This window comes from Lepus europaeus, chromosome 11 (assembly GCF_033115175.1).
Source record: "Lepus europaeus isolate LE1 chromosome 11, mLepTim1.pri, whole genome shotgun sequence".
Taxonomy (NCBI): Eukaryota; Metazoa; Chordata; class Mammalia; order Lagomorpha; family Leporidae; genus Lepus; species Lepus europaeus.
This window is the reverse complement of record NC_084837.1, coordinates 3,371,478-3,389,994: the sequence shown is the minus strand read 5'-3', so window position 1 is coordinate 3,389,994 and position 18,517 is coordinate 3,371,478. Positions and strand designations below refer to the sequence as shown.

The 18,517-nt window shown below is 48.5% G+C and overlaps 1 protein-coding gene and 1 non-coding gene across 6 annotated transcripts in view; both read right to left on the bottom strand.

Annotated features, from left to right (window-relative positions):
- The window catches only part of CHD2 (chromodomain helicase DNA binding protein 2), a 123,316-nt gene that overhangs the window by 54,880 nt on the left and 49,919 nt on the right, over nt 1–18,517 (bottom strand). For 4 of the 5 annotated variants that reach the window (XM_062204932.1, XM_062204929.1, XM_062204930.1 and 1 more), the window contains 4 exons: nt 17,874–18,064; nt 4,379–4,567; nt 1,456–1,618; nt 966–1,118 (listed from right to left, as the gene is read on the bottom strand). In XM_062204932.1, coding sequence (XP_062060916.1) covers nt 966–1,118; nt 1,456–1,618; nt 4,379–4,567; nt 17,874–18,064 — 696 coding nt within the window. Of the gene's footprint in view, nt 1–965; nt 1,119–1,455; nt 1,619–4,378; nt 4,568–17,873; nt 18,065–18,517 lie in introns of those variants that run through there. The other variant, XM_062204933.1, reaches the window with a different exon arrangement.
- Nucleotides 16,397–16,508, bottom strand: LOC133770665 (U6 spliceosomal RNA). The gene has a single exon (XR_009867370.1). It is a non-coding gene; the product is annotated as a U6 spliceosomal RNA (small nuclear RNA).

Genomic DNA, 18,517 nt, shown 5'->3' with positions numbered 1-18,517 from the left:
GGGATCCCTCGCGTAGGCCATTAACCCAGTGGAGCCATCTGACCTTGGCCCTGAGCCTCCAAACTGTGAGCCAAATAAACCTGAGTTTCCTAGGAACAAAGGCTGACTACCACACCTGAGGACGCCTAATTCCCAAGAGGGGACCGGGATACGTTCTTGATGACCTAGAAATGAAAGCTCACAGAGACCGATGAGAGGGAAAACGGTCCTGTGAGTTTAAAAACAAGCGCAGCACTGCGCTGCATTGCAAGGCAGCTGTTCAAAGACCACCCAGGGCGCCAGGCTGCAGCAGTGCCCTCCAGACGCTCTGTGCTTGGGCCTCACATTTCTGCAACACCAGAGTAAGGACAAGTGTTGGCAGAACGGTCTACCCACTCAAAGTTAACAAAGAAAAACGACTGATGAAAATAAATCTCAAAAATAAAATCATTTAAAAAATACTACCCCAAGAGCAGAAGCAAGCCGCGTTCGTCCATGCCCTATGAATAGGTCAGAGGTAAAGTTTCCCACAGACAGAATCCAGCAGTATCACATTGAACAGTCTCTCCTCCCCACAGGAGGCAAGGGAGTGCAGACGGAAATTCTGCAGGGAGGGCCCCACCAGCCAGGCTCACCGCTGAGGTGGACCTGTAACACTGCCGCCTCTGTCTCTTTCTTTCCAGGATTTGGGCTTCTGCAGTCAGTTTCACGTTCCCCTCCACTCTGACCACAGACTTGTAAGACACCATCCAATTCTTACCCAATTCTCCTTTCTGTCATCCTCCCCGACCCACCCTCCCAAAAATGATCTTCTTATCCCCCCAACTCTGTTTTCCTTGCAAGGGCCTAAGGGCATGGAAGGAAAACCTGACACCCTCCTGGACCCTTAATCTCAATCGTTTTTAAGTAAGAAAATTTAGTTTTCTACTTTAACAACCAGGGCATGTAACCCAGTAAGAGAAAGGCCCGATTCTGAACCACCTTACCTGGAAAGGATAGTGTTTGATGGTCAGGTACTCGGCCAGGATATCCAGCATTCTCACCATCTGAGAGAAGATAAGCACTCTGTTCCCCCTCTCCCGAAGTCTTGTCAACAGCTTGTCCAACAGAATCAGCTTCCCGCTGCTCCTGATCAGGGACTGAGGGGTTAACAGACATTCTGATCACTACTTTCAAGCACACACTTCCATCTGCCCTCACACTCGAAGAATTCCCATCTGTTAAAACCCTCTCGTGGACGGTACAGGGTTTGGCTCCCCGACCATCCAGCTACCCAGCAACTGCTGAGATGTTCTTTAACCTGGAATCTGTGAAATCACACTTTCCACATTTCTCTCATTAAGTAACTCTCCTCATGTGTTTCTAAATCTTCGTGTGATGCTCCCTGATGGGTTATCACAGAGGAGAAGGGGCATCTGAGTACAGTATCTACAGAAACTGCCGGCCTGAGCCCACGCTCGCAGGGGGACGACGCACCAGCAGAACCTCCTGGCCGTTCTCCCGTTCGCTCTCCTCGGGGGGCTTGATCAGGTGACAGTGGTTGCAGCACTTCTTCAGCTCCATCACAATGTTAAGGAAGCCGGACGTGCTGCCTCTCGTCCCTTTGGCCAGAGCCTTGTAATTTCTGGTCAGAATCCATCTGCGAATCAAAGTAATAATGATGCTGCCAGGTTCAAAAACAGACCTGTGACTTCCAAGACTGTAAGAAGACGCAGTGTTACTGAAGAGAAACAAACAAGCAAGTATTTTTATTTTGCATCTCCTGCCTGCTATCAGATGTCAGTCATATGGAATGTTAATGACCCCACTGGGTGCTTCCCCCTCCCGTTCTCTCCCTGTGCACGCGCACACTCCACAGGTGCTTGTATGTATATATTCAGGTAACTGACAGTTATCTAAAGTGTGGTTTGTCTATTTATAGATCTGGAAAATAAGACTGAAACACTATTTATTAAAACATAAGATGGGAAATAAGCTGTTGAGCAGTAAGAGATGAGTTAAATAAATTAAGCTATATTATAAGGACGTAAGTTATATGCCCATATTAAATGTTGTAGAAGAGTATGATGGGGGCCAGTGCTGTGGTATAGTAGGTTAAACCTCCACCTGCAGCATCAGCATCCCATATGGGCGCTGGTTCAAGTCCTGGCTCCTCCATTTCCAATCCAGCTCCCTATTAATGCACCTAGGAAAGCAGTGGAAGATGGCCCAAGTGCTTGGGTTCCTGTACCCCCCTGAGAGACATGGAAGATGTTCCAGGCTCCTGGCTTCAGCCTGGCCTAGCCTTGGCCATTGCAGCCATTTGGGGAGTGAATCAGCAGATGGAAGATCTCTTTCTTTTCTGTGTTTCTCTCTCTGCCTTTCAAATAAATGAAATAGTTCTTAAAAAAAAAAAAAAGAGTTTGACAAAATGCTCATGATGTCAAGTTTGGACTGAGGGGAGGAAAAGTACATATATATATTTCCATACACATTCCAGTATAATCCTTAACTATAAACCAAAATATTACAAGTACTTTTTTCTGAGTAGTGACATTTCTTTACCCTTCTCCCAGCAATCATACTCTTAGGAACCTATTTTTGAAGCAAACCACTGGAGGTAACATAATGCCCACCCCAGGGGAGTGGCTGAATAAACTCTCCCGCAGATCCACAAATGGGACAGCGCACAGCTGGAAGGAGTGCCTCCACACTCCACCATGAAGGGCTCTTGGTACACAGCCTCTAGGGAGAAAAGGAGGCGGTGCCCTGCTTACCTACCAGGGGCAGTCTGCACATTAAAATGCACTGGCTCACACTTAAAAGCTAAACACAAAGAAAGGATAAGCACTGAAATACCAACACCGACCAACGGGAAGGAGAGGCCAGACTGGGAGGAGCAGGGCAGAAGCCACGTTTCTCACAACATACCAGGCTTTGGGGCTTTGTCTTCTGTAACTTTAAAATATCATTAATTACAAAAAACATTGACAATGCAATCCCTACAAATCAAAATACATGAATCTTTGTATCCATTAATGCTCTAAACATACAGAAGAAAAACCACCTCCAGGGCTTTCAGACTCCAATCCATTTCTAGTGGGATTTTCCCTGAAGAGCAAAGAAATACTGTTAGAGAAAATCTTAATTCTGTTCCTATTATTCATACTGTTGGTGGTAGTACTGGCACAGTTATTCCAAGATTACTGTGTGTATCTAATGAATTACATTAATGTAGTTGAGAAGTGGGTTTTTAGCTTAGGTTTAAGACCAGTGAGGGCAAATAAAATCTCTACAGCACACAGTCACCCTAGGTATTTGTAGATGCTCATGTCCCTGTATAAAATGGTGTAGTACTTGCACATAGCCTACACGTCACCTTCCCATGTAACTTTAAATCCCCTCTGGTTTACTTATTCAACCAACACAATGTAAATGCTGTAAGAAACAGCGGTTAGACAGCACTGATGAAGTAATGAACGAGAACAAAGAAATAAGATGCAATGTTTAGGTTTTTATTTATTTATTACTTATTTATTAAAGAGGCAGAGTGACAGAGAGAGAGAGAACAAGAAACTGAGAGATCCTGCATCTGCTGGCTGACTCCCCACATGCCCACACAGCGGGAGCTGCGTCAGGCTGAAGCCAGGAGCCGACAATGCACACGGCTGGCAAGGACCCCAGTGCTGGAGTTACCACTGCCTCGCAGCACTCCAGAATCAGGAGTAGAGCGCGGCCTAGACGCCAGGACGCTACTATGGGACTGGGCATGACAAGCAGCATCACGAACAGATACAATAAGCCCGTGTATTTCAGAGGGACTAGCATGAAGAATGAACATATACTTCAAACTTCTCAGACAGTGCAGCAAACTCTCACCCAACTGGACAAGCAGTAACAAAGCTTGTTCTTTGTTATGACCACACATGAACTGCTGTTGAACTCGGCTTCAATGACAACCACCGGCTGGGCATTACCTAAAACCTCCAGGGGCGTGTCTGCGGCTGCCACGGGTAAGCTACGTAAGATCAGACCACCGGCAGGGATAGGTCGCTTTAGTTCCAGACACGTGGACAGTGCGTGATCCCTATACTTTGCTTAAGGTGCCCCTGTGCGTGGTCCACCCGTGCCTGCGTGACCTTTTCTCTGATTGGCTCCCCTACTGCACATGTCCTTCGTCAGCTTCCTAAGCCTGCACACTTCTTCAACAAAGCGGTTCCTGCTTCGACAGAACTCACGGGTGCTGTGCGTGCTCCTCCCCCGTCGACCTTACCCTTCCCGCTCGCCTTGTCGGGGAGGGTCTGTACTGGCCCCTGCTGGTCAGGGGCCAGCCTCAGACTTGAGACTCCAACAATCAGCCACCTAAGGGCTTCACAGGGCCCACTCCGCCCCCGGCCCGGCCCAGCAAGGCCTCGCTCACTTGTAGTACTGCTTCTGCAGGGCCGACATCTCCACCCGCAGGATCTGCTCCACCTTGGCAGGCAGGGACTTCTCCACGTCCTTCTTGACTCTGCGCAGAAGGAACGGCTCCAGCACCTTGTGAAGACTCTGGTAGCCATTCTCTCTCCCTTTGCCGTGCTCGTCCTCAAAATCTTCCCAGAACTCAAACCTAGGGATGGCACAGCATAGTGCTACTTGGTTAAACACAGAAAAGACTGCTTTTACAACTAAAGTTTCTCTTATAAGGGGAAAAAAAAACCTGTGACATGAAGTCAATCTGTCCTATAAGACAAAATTTAACAATCACTAGCTCTCGAAAAAAAAGAGAAGCGAGCCGGCGCCGTGGCTCAACAGGCTAATCCTCCGCCTTGCGGCGCCGGCACACCGGGTTCTAGTCCCGGTCGGGGCACCGGTCCTGTCCCGGTTGCCCCTCTTCCAGGCCAGCTCTCTGCTGTGGCCAGGGAGTGCAGTGGAGGATGGCCCAAGTGCTTGGGTCCTGCACCCCATGGGAGACCAGGAGAAGCACCTGGCTCCTGCCATCGGAACAGCGCGGTGCGCCGGCCGCAGCGCGCTACCGCGGCGGCCATTAGAGGGTGAACCAACGGCAAAGGAAGACCTTTCTCTCTGTCTCTCTCTCTCTCTCTGTCCACTCTGCCTGTCAAAAAAAAAAAAAAAAAAAAGAGAAGCGAAAACCAACTGAATGAATTCCATCATTTGTTTAAAGACTTAGTTTATTTATTTTAAAGACAGAGTTTCAGAGAAAGGCAGAGACAGAGACAGAAGCCTTTAATCCGCTGGTTCACTCCCAAATTGGCCACAATGGCCAGAGCTGCGCTGATCCGAAGCCAGGAGCCAGGAGCTTCCTCCAGGTCTCCCACGTGGGTGCAGGGGCCCAAGGACTTGGGTCATCTTCTACTGCTTTCCCAGGCCACAGCAGAGAGCTGGATCAGAAGTGGAGCAGCCGGGACTTGAACGAGAGTCCATGTGGGATGCCGGCGCTTCAGGCCAGGGCTTTAACCCGCTGCACCACAGCACTGGCCCTCCATCAATTTCTATACTGGACTTTCAATTTTCATATCAGAGCTGGTGTTTATGAAATACTTCAGGGACCACCGCTGTGGCATAGCAGGTAATTCTCCGCCTGCAGTGCCAGCATCCCATCTGGGCACCAGTTCAACTCCCAGATGTTCCACTTCTGATTCAGCTCTCTGCTATGGCCTGGGAAAGTAGCAGAAGATGGCCCAAGCCCTTGGGCCCCTGCACCCGTGTGGGAGACCCGGAGGAAGCTCCTGGCTCCTGGCGCAGCTCTGGCCGTTGCAGCCAACTGGGGAGTGAACCAGTGGATGGAAGACCTCTCTCTCTGTCTCTCCTTCTCTCTCCGTGTAATGTGTAACTCTTTCAAATAAATAAATCTTTTTATCTTCTAATAAGCTGCTAAAATCCAGAGATAAAACTGTGGCAATATTATCACAGCTGTCACTGTTCAAGGGGAAACGTTTATGATAAAACAACCATCAGTGATCTTCAATGCACTCCTTCATGAATCACAATGACAGTATGACCTTGGCCCAGAAAACAAGGTCAGTAAAAGTGATCCAACTTAATACTCACAGAACTTGAAGACACAAATTTTACCAATAAATTTAGAAACATGTCACTCAGATTAACTCAACCTAAAATCTACAGATAAGTCTCTTTGTATAAACATTAATTCAACTATGTGTGATTCACTAAAGGATCTGTAGGAGAAATCTGGAACGGGACCCGGTCTCTCCGTGATACCAGTGGCCCTTCTCAGCTGAGGCCAGTCTGCCAAACTGGCAGTTCCAGACCCACAAAGGCTCAGCATACACCTCTGGAAAGACGGCAGGCCTGAGACAGCACGGGCCGGCACTGCCAGGGGCATGGCAGCTCCACCTGTCTGCTGTGGCCTCTGAGCTGACAACCAGGTACTGCCGGTCAGTCAACATCAGCCTTAGTAACACCTGGTCACACCTGAAACCACCATGGGGGGGGGGGGGGGGGGCTAGAGCTCTAAGTCACCCTTCAAGTCTACAGCCTGATAACCCTCAGGTGCACAACACTTTGTCACACTGCTAAGATATTAAGCAAATACTCCAAGAACACAAAATAAAATAAATGAGGAATGAAAATTAACAAGAGGATCAAAAGGAACAACATAAGCTCAACTGCCTCCATGCTCGGGGGTCTAACCTCACACACAGATGTGCCAAGTCACTAGAAATCAGGATGTTCACTGTAGCACACTACCTACTGAACACCAGGGAGACAATTTCAAAAGACGACTTGATTCATTGACCACATAATTAATTAAAACCTTAACAGTCAAGCAAATGAAACATAAACTTCATTTCCAAGATTTCTATCTTCCTATTTTAGGCCAAGAAACATAGGCAGCTGCCTACTACACCCTTACGATACTGAAGGAGTCCTCAGGGGACATCATTTCTTTCATACACAAACCCAGATCCACAGCTTCCACTGCTTGTGCGCTGTCCCCTGCTGCTTTTGGTCTACGCATCAGAGTAGCTGTGACAAAGACCTAGAGCTTACGGTCCCCAAACACTGATCACAGAGCCTTTAAGTGTGCTGTCCCTGACAAAAGACAATTATTCATTTAAAATACCACATACACAGAAATTGTGACGTCACAGTGGTGACAACGCCCCTGCTATCAACTTCTGTACTTAATACTTGCCTCTCATAACAGCACAAACAATTCTGATCTTTAAAAATGTCCAGACCTTAAGATTTTACAAAAACTGAAAGTTACCCTAGTGATGAACAGCTAGAAAATTAAATTAAAGCAGCTAAAATGATATGCTGAAAGTTATATCATAAAAATGTGAAAGGAAAAGTGCAAAAACTGGCCAAACAGCAGAAGACAAAGTGAAAAAGAAAGTCACTTCTAAGAGGCAAGATCTCTGCGCTATGAGCTAAACAGACTCTCGCTGCAGGGTGGAAACACGGGCCGCACACAGCTGTCCCTCTGGCCTCGTCTGCCGGCTACACCACAGCCCCACGTCTCCAACAGGTAGGCTGGTCTCCACATGCTCCCTTGGGGCCACATTCAAGCAAGGCGCTCAGGCGGCTAGGCTAGGGAAGCAGCAGCACTTCAGCTGTGAGGAGGAAGACCAGGAGGGGTCAAAAGCGACCTGAGCAAACCGCTTCTCTTCTCCACAGCGCCACTTCTTCAGCAGCTCTGCCGTCCTAAGACACCAAGGGAACTGCTGCTAAGTACCCCAGAGGGCTGTTTTCCCCAAACACAGCAAGCTCCGGCACAAAGACGGGTAAACGTCCACTCCTAACTGATGGCTTCCTTTTTATTTATACATCTTTATGAAAAACAACAATTTGCATAACAGCAGAAAAAAACTAATGATAACCATTTAGGAGCCCAAATTCCTGTAGGCCACTTCAGCAGCCAGGTACAAGAAAGTAAACCCCAGGTGCTCCCGGGGGGAAACTATACACATTTTTTTTCGGATGTTCTCAACACGTCTCACAATTCGTACGCACAGGATGCCTTCATCTGTCTCAATGGTGCTGTGAAGGATTTTTCTCTAGGAACCTGAAGTTCAAAGGCCATCATCTATTATCACAGAACTCTCACTTAAAACCACGTCAGACGGGACACACTTTTATCAGCTAAGCCGCATACACGGATCTGCAGTGTGAGGCCAACACTTCCAGTGTTATCGAAAAGATCAAGGAACAATAACAGTAAGAACTGTGAAGTAATATATATAAAAATTCTCTTACCCACTTCAGAAACCAAAGTTAACAGTTCACCAGAACCTCTATGCTTTCTAAATGCCTATACCTTATCTGTTTTCCAGCACATATTTCACTGAAAAATCACACTAGCTCATGCTAGTGTGCGATGACTATAACACCCACTGCAGAACACCTGAGAGAGAGGCAGAGGGGGATGGGGCACCAGGCCCCAGGCCCCACCCTCAACAGAGCAACTGCACAGAAGGATCAAGGTGAGCAGCAAGTAACACAGACAGCAGCAGTGAGACAGGACACGGAGGTTACACCCGTAACAGACACCAGTCACTGCACAGACAGCAGTGAGACAGGACACGGAGGTTACACCCGTAACAGACACCAGAGTCACTGCACAGACAGACAGCAGTGAGACAGGACACGGAGGTTACACCCGTAACAGACACCAGAGTCACTGCACAGACAGCAGTGAGACAGGACACGGAGGTTACACCCGTAATAGACACCAGTCACTGCACAGACAGACAGCAGTGAGACAGGACACGGAGGTTACACCTGTAACAGACACCAGTCACTGCACAGACAGACAGCAGTGAGACAGGACACGGAGGTTACACCCGTAACAGACACCAGTCACTGCACAGACAGCAGTGAGACAGGACACGGAGGTTACACCCGTAACAGACACCAGTCACTGCACAGACAGCAGTGAGACAGGACATGAAGGTTACACCCGTAACAGACACCAGTCACTGCACAGACAGCAGTGAGACAGGACACGGAGGTTACACCCGTAATACACACCAGAGTCACTGCACAGTCAGACAGCAGTGAGACAGGACACGGAGGTTACACCCGTAATAGACACCAGAGTCACTGCACAGACAGACAGCAGTGAGACAGGACACGGAGGTTACACCCGTAATAGACACCAGTCACTGCACAGACAGCAGTGAGACAGGACACGGAGGTTACACCTGTAACAGACACCAGTCACTGCACAGACAGACAGCAGTGAGACAGGACACGGAGGTTACACCCGTAATAGACACCAGTCACTGCACAGACAGACAGCAGTGAGACAGGACACGGAGGTTACACCGTAACAGACACCAGAGTCACTGCACAGACAGCAGTGAGACAGGACATGAAGGTTACACCCGTAACAGACACCAGTCACTGCACAGACAGCAGTGAGACAGGACACGGAGGTTACACCCGTAATAGACACCAGAGTCACTGCACAGACAGACAGCAGTGAGACAGGACACGGAGGTTACACCCGTAATACACACCAGTCACTGCACAGACAGACAGCAGTGAGACAGGACACGGAGGTTACACCCGTAATACACACCAGAGTCACTGCACAGTCAGACAGCAGTGAGACAGGACACGGAGGTTACACCCGTAACAGACACCAGAGTCACTGCACAGTCAGACAGCAGTGAGACAGGACACGGAGGTTACACCCGTAACAGACACCAGAGTCACTGCACAGACAGACAGCAGTGAGACAGGACACGGAGGTTACACCCGTAATAGACACCAGTCACTGCACAGACAGCAGTGAGACAGGACACGGAGGTTACACCTGTAATACACACCAGAGTCACTGCACAGACAGACAGCAGTGAGACAGGACACGGAGGTTACACCCATAACAGACACCAGTCACTGCACAGACAGCAGTGAGACCGGACATGGAGGTTACACCGTAACAGACACCAGTCACTGCACAGACGGCAGTGAGACAGGACACGGAGGTTACACCCATAATACACACCAGAGTCACTGCACAGACAGACAGCAGTGAGACAGGACATGAAGGTTACACCTGTAATACACACCAGAGTCACTGCACAGTCAGACAGCAGTGAGACAGGACACGGAGGTTACACCCGTAACAGACACCAGTCACTGCACAGACAGACAGCAGTGAGACAGGACACGGAGGTTACACCCGTAACAGACACCAGAGTCACTGCACAGACAGCAGTGAGACAGGACATGAAGGTTACACCCGTAACAGACACCAGTCACTGCACAGTCAGACAGCAGTGAGACAGGACACGGAGGTTACACCCGTAATAGACACCAGTCACTGCACAGTCAGACAGCAGTGAGACAGGACACGGAGGTTACACCCGTAACAGACACCAGTCACTGCACAGACAGACAGCAGTGAGACAGGACACGGAGGTTACACCCGTAATAGACACCAGAGTCACTGCACAGACAGCAGTGAGACAGGACATGAAGGTTACACCCGTAACAGACACCAGTCACTGCACAGTCAGACAGCAGTGAGACAGGACACGGAGGTTACACCCATAACAGACACCAGTCACTGCACAGACAGACAGCAGTGAGACAGGACACGGAGGTTACACCCATAACAGACACCAGTCACTGCACAGACAGACAGCAGTGAGACAGGACACGGAGGTTACACCCGTAATAGACACCAGAGTCACTGCACAGACAGCAGTGAGACAGGACACGGAGGTTACACCCGTAATAGACACCAGTCACTGCACAGACAGACAGCAGTGAGACAGGACACGGAGGTTACACCCGTAATAGACACCAGAGTCACTGCACAGACAGACAGCAGTGAGACAGGACATGAAGGTTACACCGTAACAGACACCAGAGTCACTGCACAGACAGCAGTGAGACAGGACACGGAGGTTACACCCGTAATAGACACCAGAGTCACTGCACAGACAGACAGCAGTGAGACAGGACACGGACGTTACACCGTAACAGACACCAGTCAGGATCCTACCAAAGCACATCTTAGGAGGCAGCAGTGGACAGTTCGTGTGTTTGGGGCCCTGTCACCCACATGTGTGGGAGACCTGGACTCACTTTCCCAACTCTTGGCTCCAGCCCGGTCCAGCTCCAGTCACTGAGGGCATCTGGGGATGAACCAGCAGAAAAAGACGCGTGCAGGCACACACACGCACACATAGTTTCTCACTCTCTCCCTCTTTCTGTCTCTCAAATAAATTTTTAATGTTTATTTATTTACCTTTATTTGAAAAGCAGGAAGAGAAAGAGATCTTCTATGTACTGGTTCACTCCCCAAAAGCCAGCAACAGCCTGAAGCTCCTTGGTCTCCCAAGGGTGGCAGTGACCAAACTACTTGGGCCTCCCAAGAAGCTGGCTAGCAAGCGGAGTAGCTAAGGTTGGAACCAGATGCTCTGAGAGCAACTTAATCTGCTATGCGGTAACACCTGTCCCTCAAATATGTTTTTAAAAATTAAAGTATTTGACTCTCAATAACTGACAAAACAGCCAGACAGCAGTCAGCACAGGAGACTTGAACACCACTAGTAACCAAGCTGACTTGATGGTATTTACAAAACGCTCTGCCAAGCAGAGGCAGAACACCCGTTATTCTTTCAAGCACACATGGAACACTTCCCAGCATAAAAAAATGTACTAGTCTGTTATCAGTCACAATAAATCCATTTAAATCACTTTCTCTAACACAAAACTGAACTATAAACCATTTGGAAAATCCCTAAATATCTGGAAATTAAACAATACAATTCTAATATCCCCATATACCAAAGAAGAAACCAAAAGAGAAACTAGAATAGAATATAGATGAAACTGTGGAGCCTGTGTTGTGGTGCAGCAGGTTAAGCCACAGCCTGAGCTGCCACCATCCCACATGGGAGCACCAGGTCACGTCCTCGCTGCTCCCTGCTCATGTTCCTGGGGAGCAGCAGAATACGGCTCAAGTACCTGCATCTCTGCTACCAGTGTGGGAGACCTGGATGGGAGTTCCAGCCTCCTAGATTCAGCTTGGCCGAGATCTGGCTCCAGCAGTGATCTGGGGAGTGAACCAGCAAACAGAACACTCTCTCCAACACCCTGCCTTTCAAGTAAAAATAAATGCTAAAAAAAAAAAAAAAGAATATGGATGAAACTGAGTGAATACTCGAACAATATGTTCACAGACCCAACTAAAACAGCGTACGGAGGTATATTTAAACTTTTAAACAGCTAGATTTACTATAAACTGTCATAAATAATAACCTAAGCTGCACTTTAATAAAAAAAATTGGGTAAAAAGCAAGCAAAGATGGAAATAAAGATGAGAAGCAGAAATAAGAACAAGAAACAGAGGGAGAAAAAAGCATGAAGTCGTAAGTTGGTTCTTAGGAAACAGCAAAACTGTACCAAAACCCTCAGCTAGAAATGACCAACAGAGACACGACACAAATTACCAAGAATCAGAAAAGTATACAGATCACCAGTCATCCTTCAAAAACTCAAAGGATTATGAAGGAAAACGATGACTATGACACAATGTCGACAGATTAGACAAGCTCGCAAAACAGCAAACCCCTAGAAAGACACAAGTGCACAAAACTCAGTCAAGAAGAAACAGAAAAGTTTTAAAAATGTGTTTATTTATCTGAAAGGCAGAGAGACACAGAGAGCACGAGATCTCATCGCTGGTTCACTGCCCAAACGCCCACAACAGCTGGGGCTGGAGAGGCACAGCCAGGACTGAGGACGCCGTCCAGGCCTCCCGCGTGAATGGCAGGCCGCAGCGCACAAGCTAGCACCTCCTGTGTGCCTCTCAGGTGCACAAGAGCAGGTATCCAGAATCAGCAGCAGAGACTGAACCCTAACCCAGGCTCTTCAAAACACGATGTGCGTGTCCCAAGCACTGTCATAACAGCCATCCCAAATTCCCACCCACAAAAGAGAAAACCTGGACAGATTTATATCTAGAAATTGATTAAGACATTTAAAATTTCCACAAAGAAAAACGAATAGCCACATTGCTACTCTGGTGAATATCAAAAATTTAAAGAAGAAAATACAAAGTTACACAAACTGAGAAAACACAGCAGGAAGGAATATTTCCCAATTCACTATATGATTCTGATACCAAAGATACAGATATTAAAAAAAAAAAAACAGAAAAAAAAAAAAGAAAGAAAGGAAGGGGGAAGGGAGAGAGGTAAAGGGGAGGGGGAAGGGGGGAGGGAAGGGGGGGAAGGGGAAAGGGGAGGGGTAAGAGGAGGGAGGAAGGGAGGAAGGGGAGGGGGAGGAACGGGGAGGGAGAGGGGGAAGGGAACAGGACTGGACAGGACCAGGGACTAGAATCCTTCAGAACTCCAGGTGCAGGACAGGCGTCTGGCACAGCAGGGGAGACCTCACTCGGCACACCTGCTCCCACACGGCTGTGTCGGCAGTGCCGCCTCCACTCCCAGTCCTGACACTGCACCCTGAGCGGCAACAGGAGGTGGCAAGTATGTGGGTCCCTTCCGTCCACAGGAAACTAGACAGCGCCAGGCTCAGGGCTTGGACCTGGATCAGCCTTGGTAATTGAAGGCATCTGGGGAGTCAAACAGCAGATGGAAGATTCCTCCCCAGCTCCACATCTCTCTCTTGTCTTTCAAGTAAAAGAGAAGGAGAAAGAAAACTTTTGCTCTTCAAAAAACATTAAAAAAATAAAAAGGCCTCAGATTTGCACAAAATATTGCGAATCATGTAATAATAAAGATTTTTATCTACATATTTTTAAGATTATTTATTTGAAAGACAGAGATATAGGGGCCGTGCTGTGGCGTAGTAGATAAAGCTGCCGCCTGCAGTGCTGTTCAAGTCCCAGTTGCTCCACTTCCGATCCAGCTCTCTGCTATGGCCTGGGAAAGCAGTAGAAGATGGCCCAAGTCCTTGGGCCCCTGCACCCATGTGGGAAATCCAGAAGAAGCTCCTGGCTCCGGATCGCCACAGTTCCGGCCACTGTGGCCAACTGGGAAGTGAACCAGCAGATGAAAGACCTCTCTCTCTCTCTCTCTCTGTGTAACTCCGACCTTCAAATGAATAAATCTTGAAAGAAAGAGAGAGAGATAGACAGAAAGAAAGAGAGAGCGAGAGACGCAGAGAGAGAGAGAGAGAGAGATCTATTTTCCATCCACTGGTTCATGCCCAAATGGCCCCAACGGCCAGGGCTGGGCCAGGCTGAAGCCAGGAGCCAGCAGCTTCTTCCAGGTCTTACACACAGGTGGCAGGGGCCCAAGATCTTGGGCCATCGTCTACTGCTTTCCTGGGTGCATCAGCAAGGAGCTGGATCAGAAGTGGAGCAGCCAGGACTCGAACCCTTATGAGATGGCGGCATGACAGGTGGCAGCTTAACCTATGCCACAGTGCTGGCCCCTTAAGAGCACGTTTTAAAGGAAACAAAGAGTAGTTGGCATTGTCATCGTTGGCAACGCCAGCATCCCATATCAGAGAGCCAGTTCAAGCTTAACTGCCCCACTTCCAGTCCCACTCTCTGCTAGGGCACCTGACCTGGCAAGGGAGCAGAAGACAGACAGGAGGGAGACCTAGACAAAGTCCCTGGCTCAGACCTGGCTGCTACAGGGACCTGCGGAGTGAACTAAGGGGATGGAAGCTCCATCTCTCACCTGATCACTCTCTCTGTCATTGTGCCTTTCAAATAAATGAATACTTAAGAAAAAAAAACCCTTTTCATAAAACAATTCAATTTTTAAAAATAGCAAAAGATGGCCGGCACCGTGGCTTAACAGGCTAATCCTCCGCCTAGCGACGCCGGCACACCGGGTTCTAGTCCCGGTCGGGGCACCGGATTCTGCCCCGGTTGCCCCTCTTCCAGGCCAGCTCTCTGCTGTGGCCCGGGAGTGCAGTGGAGGATGGCCCAAGTGCTTGGGCCCTGCACCCCATGGGAGGCCAGGGTAAGCACCTGGCTCCTGCCTTCGGATCAGCATGGTGCGCCGGCCACACCGCACTGGCCGAGGCAGCCATTGGAGGGTGAACCAACGGCAAAGGAAGACCTTTCTCTCTCTCTCTCACTGTCCACTCTGCCTGTCAAAAATTTAAAAAAAGAAAAAAATAGCAAAAGATTTGAACAGACACTGCACCAAAGACATAGAGATAGCTAATGCCCACATGGAAAGATGTTCAACAACACTAGGCAGTACAGAAATCCACATTAAAGCCACAGTGAGATACACAACCCCAGGAGGCCAGAATCATAAAGATTGATAATAACCTAACACAGTGACCACACAGAGACCAGAACTTTCAACCATTTCTGGTAGAGATATTCAAGCTAGTCACTCTGGGAAACAGCACGCTAGTTTCTAAAATGCCAAATAGAAACTTTCCAAGCACCATTTCTAAGTATCTAAGAGAAACAAAAATGAACATCCACGTGAAGACGTCACAGCCCCAAACTGAACGTGGGAACTGGACGCACGCTTCTTGGAACACCTTCGTTCCGCATCACAATGCCAGGGATCTGTCAGCAGCTCTACTTCCAATTCAGCTGCCTGTTAGTGTGCACCCTGGTAGGCAGCAGGTGGTGGCTCATACAATGCTGTGGGTGCCTGCCCTCTACAACAGAGACCTGGACTGAGTTCTCGGCTGCTGACTTTGGCCTGGCCCAATAAAAGTGAACTACTGATCATTTCTATGACATGGATAAATCTCAAAAACATTATGCCAAGTCAAAGACACCAAAAACAGGCCAGCGCCGTGGCTCAATTGGCTAATCCTCCGCCTGCAGCGCCAGTACCCTGGGATCTAGTCCCGATTGGGGCGCCGGATTCTGTCCCGGTTGCCCCTCTTCCAGGCCAGCTCTCTGCTGTGGCCCGGGAAGGCAGTGGAGGATGGCCCAGGTGTTTGGGCCCTGCACCCGCATGGGAGACCAGGAGAAAGCACCTGGCTCCTGGCTTTGGATCAGCGCAGCGCACCGGCCATAGCGGCCATTTGGGGAGTGAACCAACGGAAAGAAGACCCTTTTTCTCTGTCTCTCTCACTGTCTAACTCTGCCTGTCAAAAAAAAAGACAACAAAAACAAAAAAATCACATATTAGGCTTCTACTTATACAGAATTTCTAGAAAAGGTAAAGCTCTAAAGACAAAGCTAATGTAGTGACGGCCTAAGGCTAGAGGCAGGAGCAGAGAAGGAACTTCTTAAGGTGAGGAGAAAGTTCTGACAGCTGGCCTATAGCAACGGTTGCACAACTCCATAAATTTACTAAAAATAGTGAGGACAGTGGCATATAAACCATCTCTCAATAGTGAGGACAGTGGCATATAAACCACATCTCAGAAGTTGTAGAAGATGTTAGGACACGTGCGCAAAGGCAGAGTGCCCTGCTCAGCGTGCGGCACAGGGCGGCTTCTCAAGCTTGCTTGTCGGAGCGGAAGGTAAGCACTCATTCACCACAGGCACAGTTGAGAAAAAGAAAGGGAAATGCGGGCACCCCATGGAGTGTGTGTCTTCCTTCAGCAGGGGCCATGCTAAGTTTTTCTGTATCATTCCAATTTTAATGCACAAAGCAAGCACTTGATTTTTTTCTGAAATAAGGGGGAAAAAAGACTGGCGCATGTACTTGTGAAGTGGTCACCTGTCTGCCATGTACTGTTTGCCAGGAGCTATCCTAGACAACATGGACCGGCGGTGAACACGGCAAACAGACCCCTGGTCACTTTCACACGTGTACTTCAATAACACGAGATAAACGAGGAAACCAACAGACAACAGCTGTGCTACACAGAATAAAGAGGGCAGGGGTGACGAGTCCGTCCAGGCAGTCAGAGAAGACTTTTAAAAGGAGCTGGTCACATAGGCCAAAGCAAAAATTAAGGTAGCTGGCCACGGGAAGAATGGGAAGGAGCATTCAAGACAGAACAGGAACGGTCTGGCCTGCTTGCCGACGACCAGCAGGGCTGAGGCGCAGTGAGCGACAGACCAGGCGGCGTGAGAGGAGTCAGAAGACTGCAGGGGCCAGACTGCACAGGCTCTCTCTTGTTGGAGCAGTGAGCTTTGAATCCATTCCAGATACCACCAAACACTGGTGGTAACTTTAAGCTTAATGAAAAGTGCCTGGGGCCGGTGCTGTGGCATAGCGGGTAAAGCCGCCACCTGCAATGCAGGCATCCCATATGGGTGCTGGTTCAAATCCTGGCTGCTCCACTTCCGATCCCGCTCTCTGCTATGGCCTGGGAAAGCAGTAGAAGATGACCCAAGTCCTTGGGCCCCTGCACTCACGTGGGAGACCCGGAAGAAGCTTCTGGCTCCTGGCTTCAGATTGGTGCAGCTCCAGCCATTGCAGCCATCTGGGGAGTGAACCAGCGGACAGAAGACCTCTCTCTCTCTTCCTCCCTCTCTCTCTGCCTCTCATTCTCTCTGTGTAACTATGACTTTCAAATAAATAAATAAATCTTTAAAAAAAAGAAAAGTGGCAACCATTTGTCCCATGTGAATCTCTTCCATGAAGACACTGCACGGTTCTCTAGTAATGCAGAGACTTGGATAAGACCTGAAGCAGGAGCCTCTGCTGTCAAACTCTTGGAGTATTTTAAGTGCTTATCAGATCGTATGCCTCGTAGTACTTCAATTTCCAGTGTACTGATTGCCTCATACAGTGAGAAGGCTTAGTGTTTTAACAATTATTTCCCAAATGCATTAACCAATACAAACTTGCAATAGCTATGCGACCCCTCAGCAAGCTAATTGTCTGTGCCTCCTATCATTTACTACGGAACAGGTTACTGCTGCTGTTCCTGCCTGTGTGATGCTGTGCTTTCCCCAAACCAAGCCATCTGTGTTCCCTAAGGTCTGTTAAAAAAAGTTAAAAAAAAAAAAAGTTTAAAAAAAAAAAGGCATTGCATTGCAGACATTCTAGCATCTTTGAAATACACAGGAAGGAGCTTACTTCTCCGGCATAATAAAGTGCAGCAAGGACCAGAGCTCTTTGAGAGAATTCTGAAGAGGGGTCCCCGTAATCAGGAGCCTATGGTTGGACTTGAAATCAATCAGAGTTTTATACAACAAAGAGTCATCATTCTTCAACCGATGGGCTTCATCCACTCCCAGAAAGGCCCAGTTAATACTGCCCAGCACAGTCTGAAGTAAAAACAAAAAGAACGAGCCACCAAGTCAGAAGGGAACCCAAATGTGATTTCAATATTAATTATCTCTGCACAAATACCATCACACAGGTGTACACAGACATTTGTTCTTCACCGAATTAAAATACAGTAGGACTCTTCTGTTTATTGCGTTAGCTGCCAGACTGGAGTCTACTCAGAGGAGCGCGTGATAATCTAGGTGTGTGAAGTATTCCTGTATACCTCTCAACAAGAACACAAAACTGGTGTGCTGAGCAAAACAAGACAAAAATCACATGACGCTGTGCCTCTCTGGTCTCTTCCACCCGACCCCTGAAGTGCACAACACCACGGGCTGCCACCCTGAACTCATTCCTGCACTATCTGCAGGCTCTCCCCGTTGCCTTAGCAAACGCACCAAGCAGACGCTGAAGGGAGTCTCTTTCCAGAGACCATCTCCATCATCTGT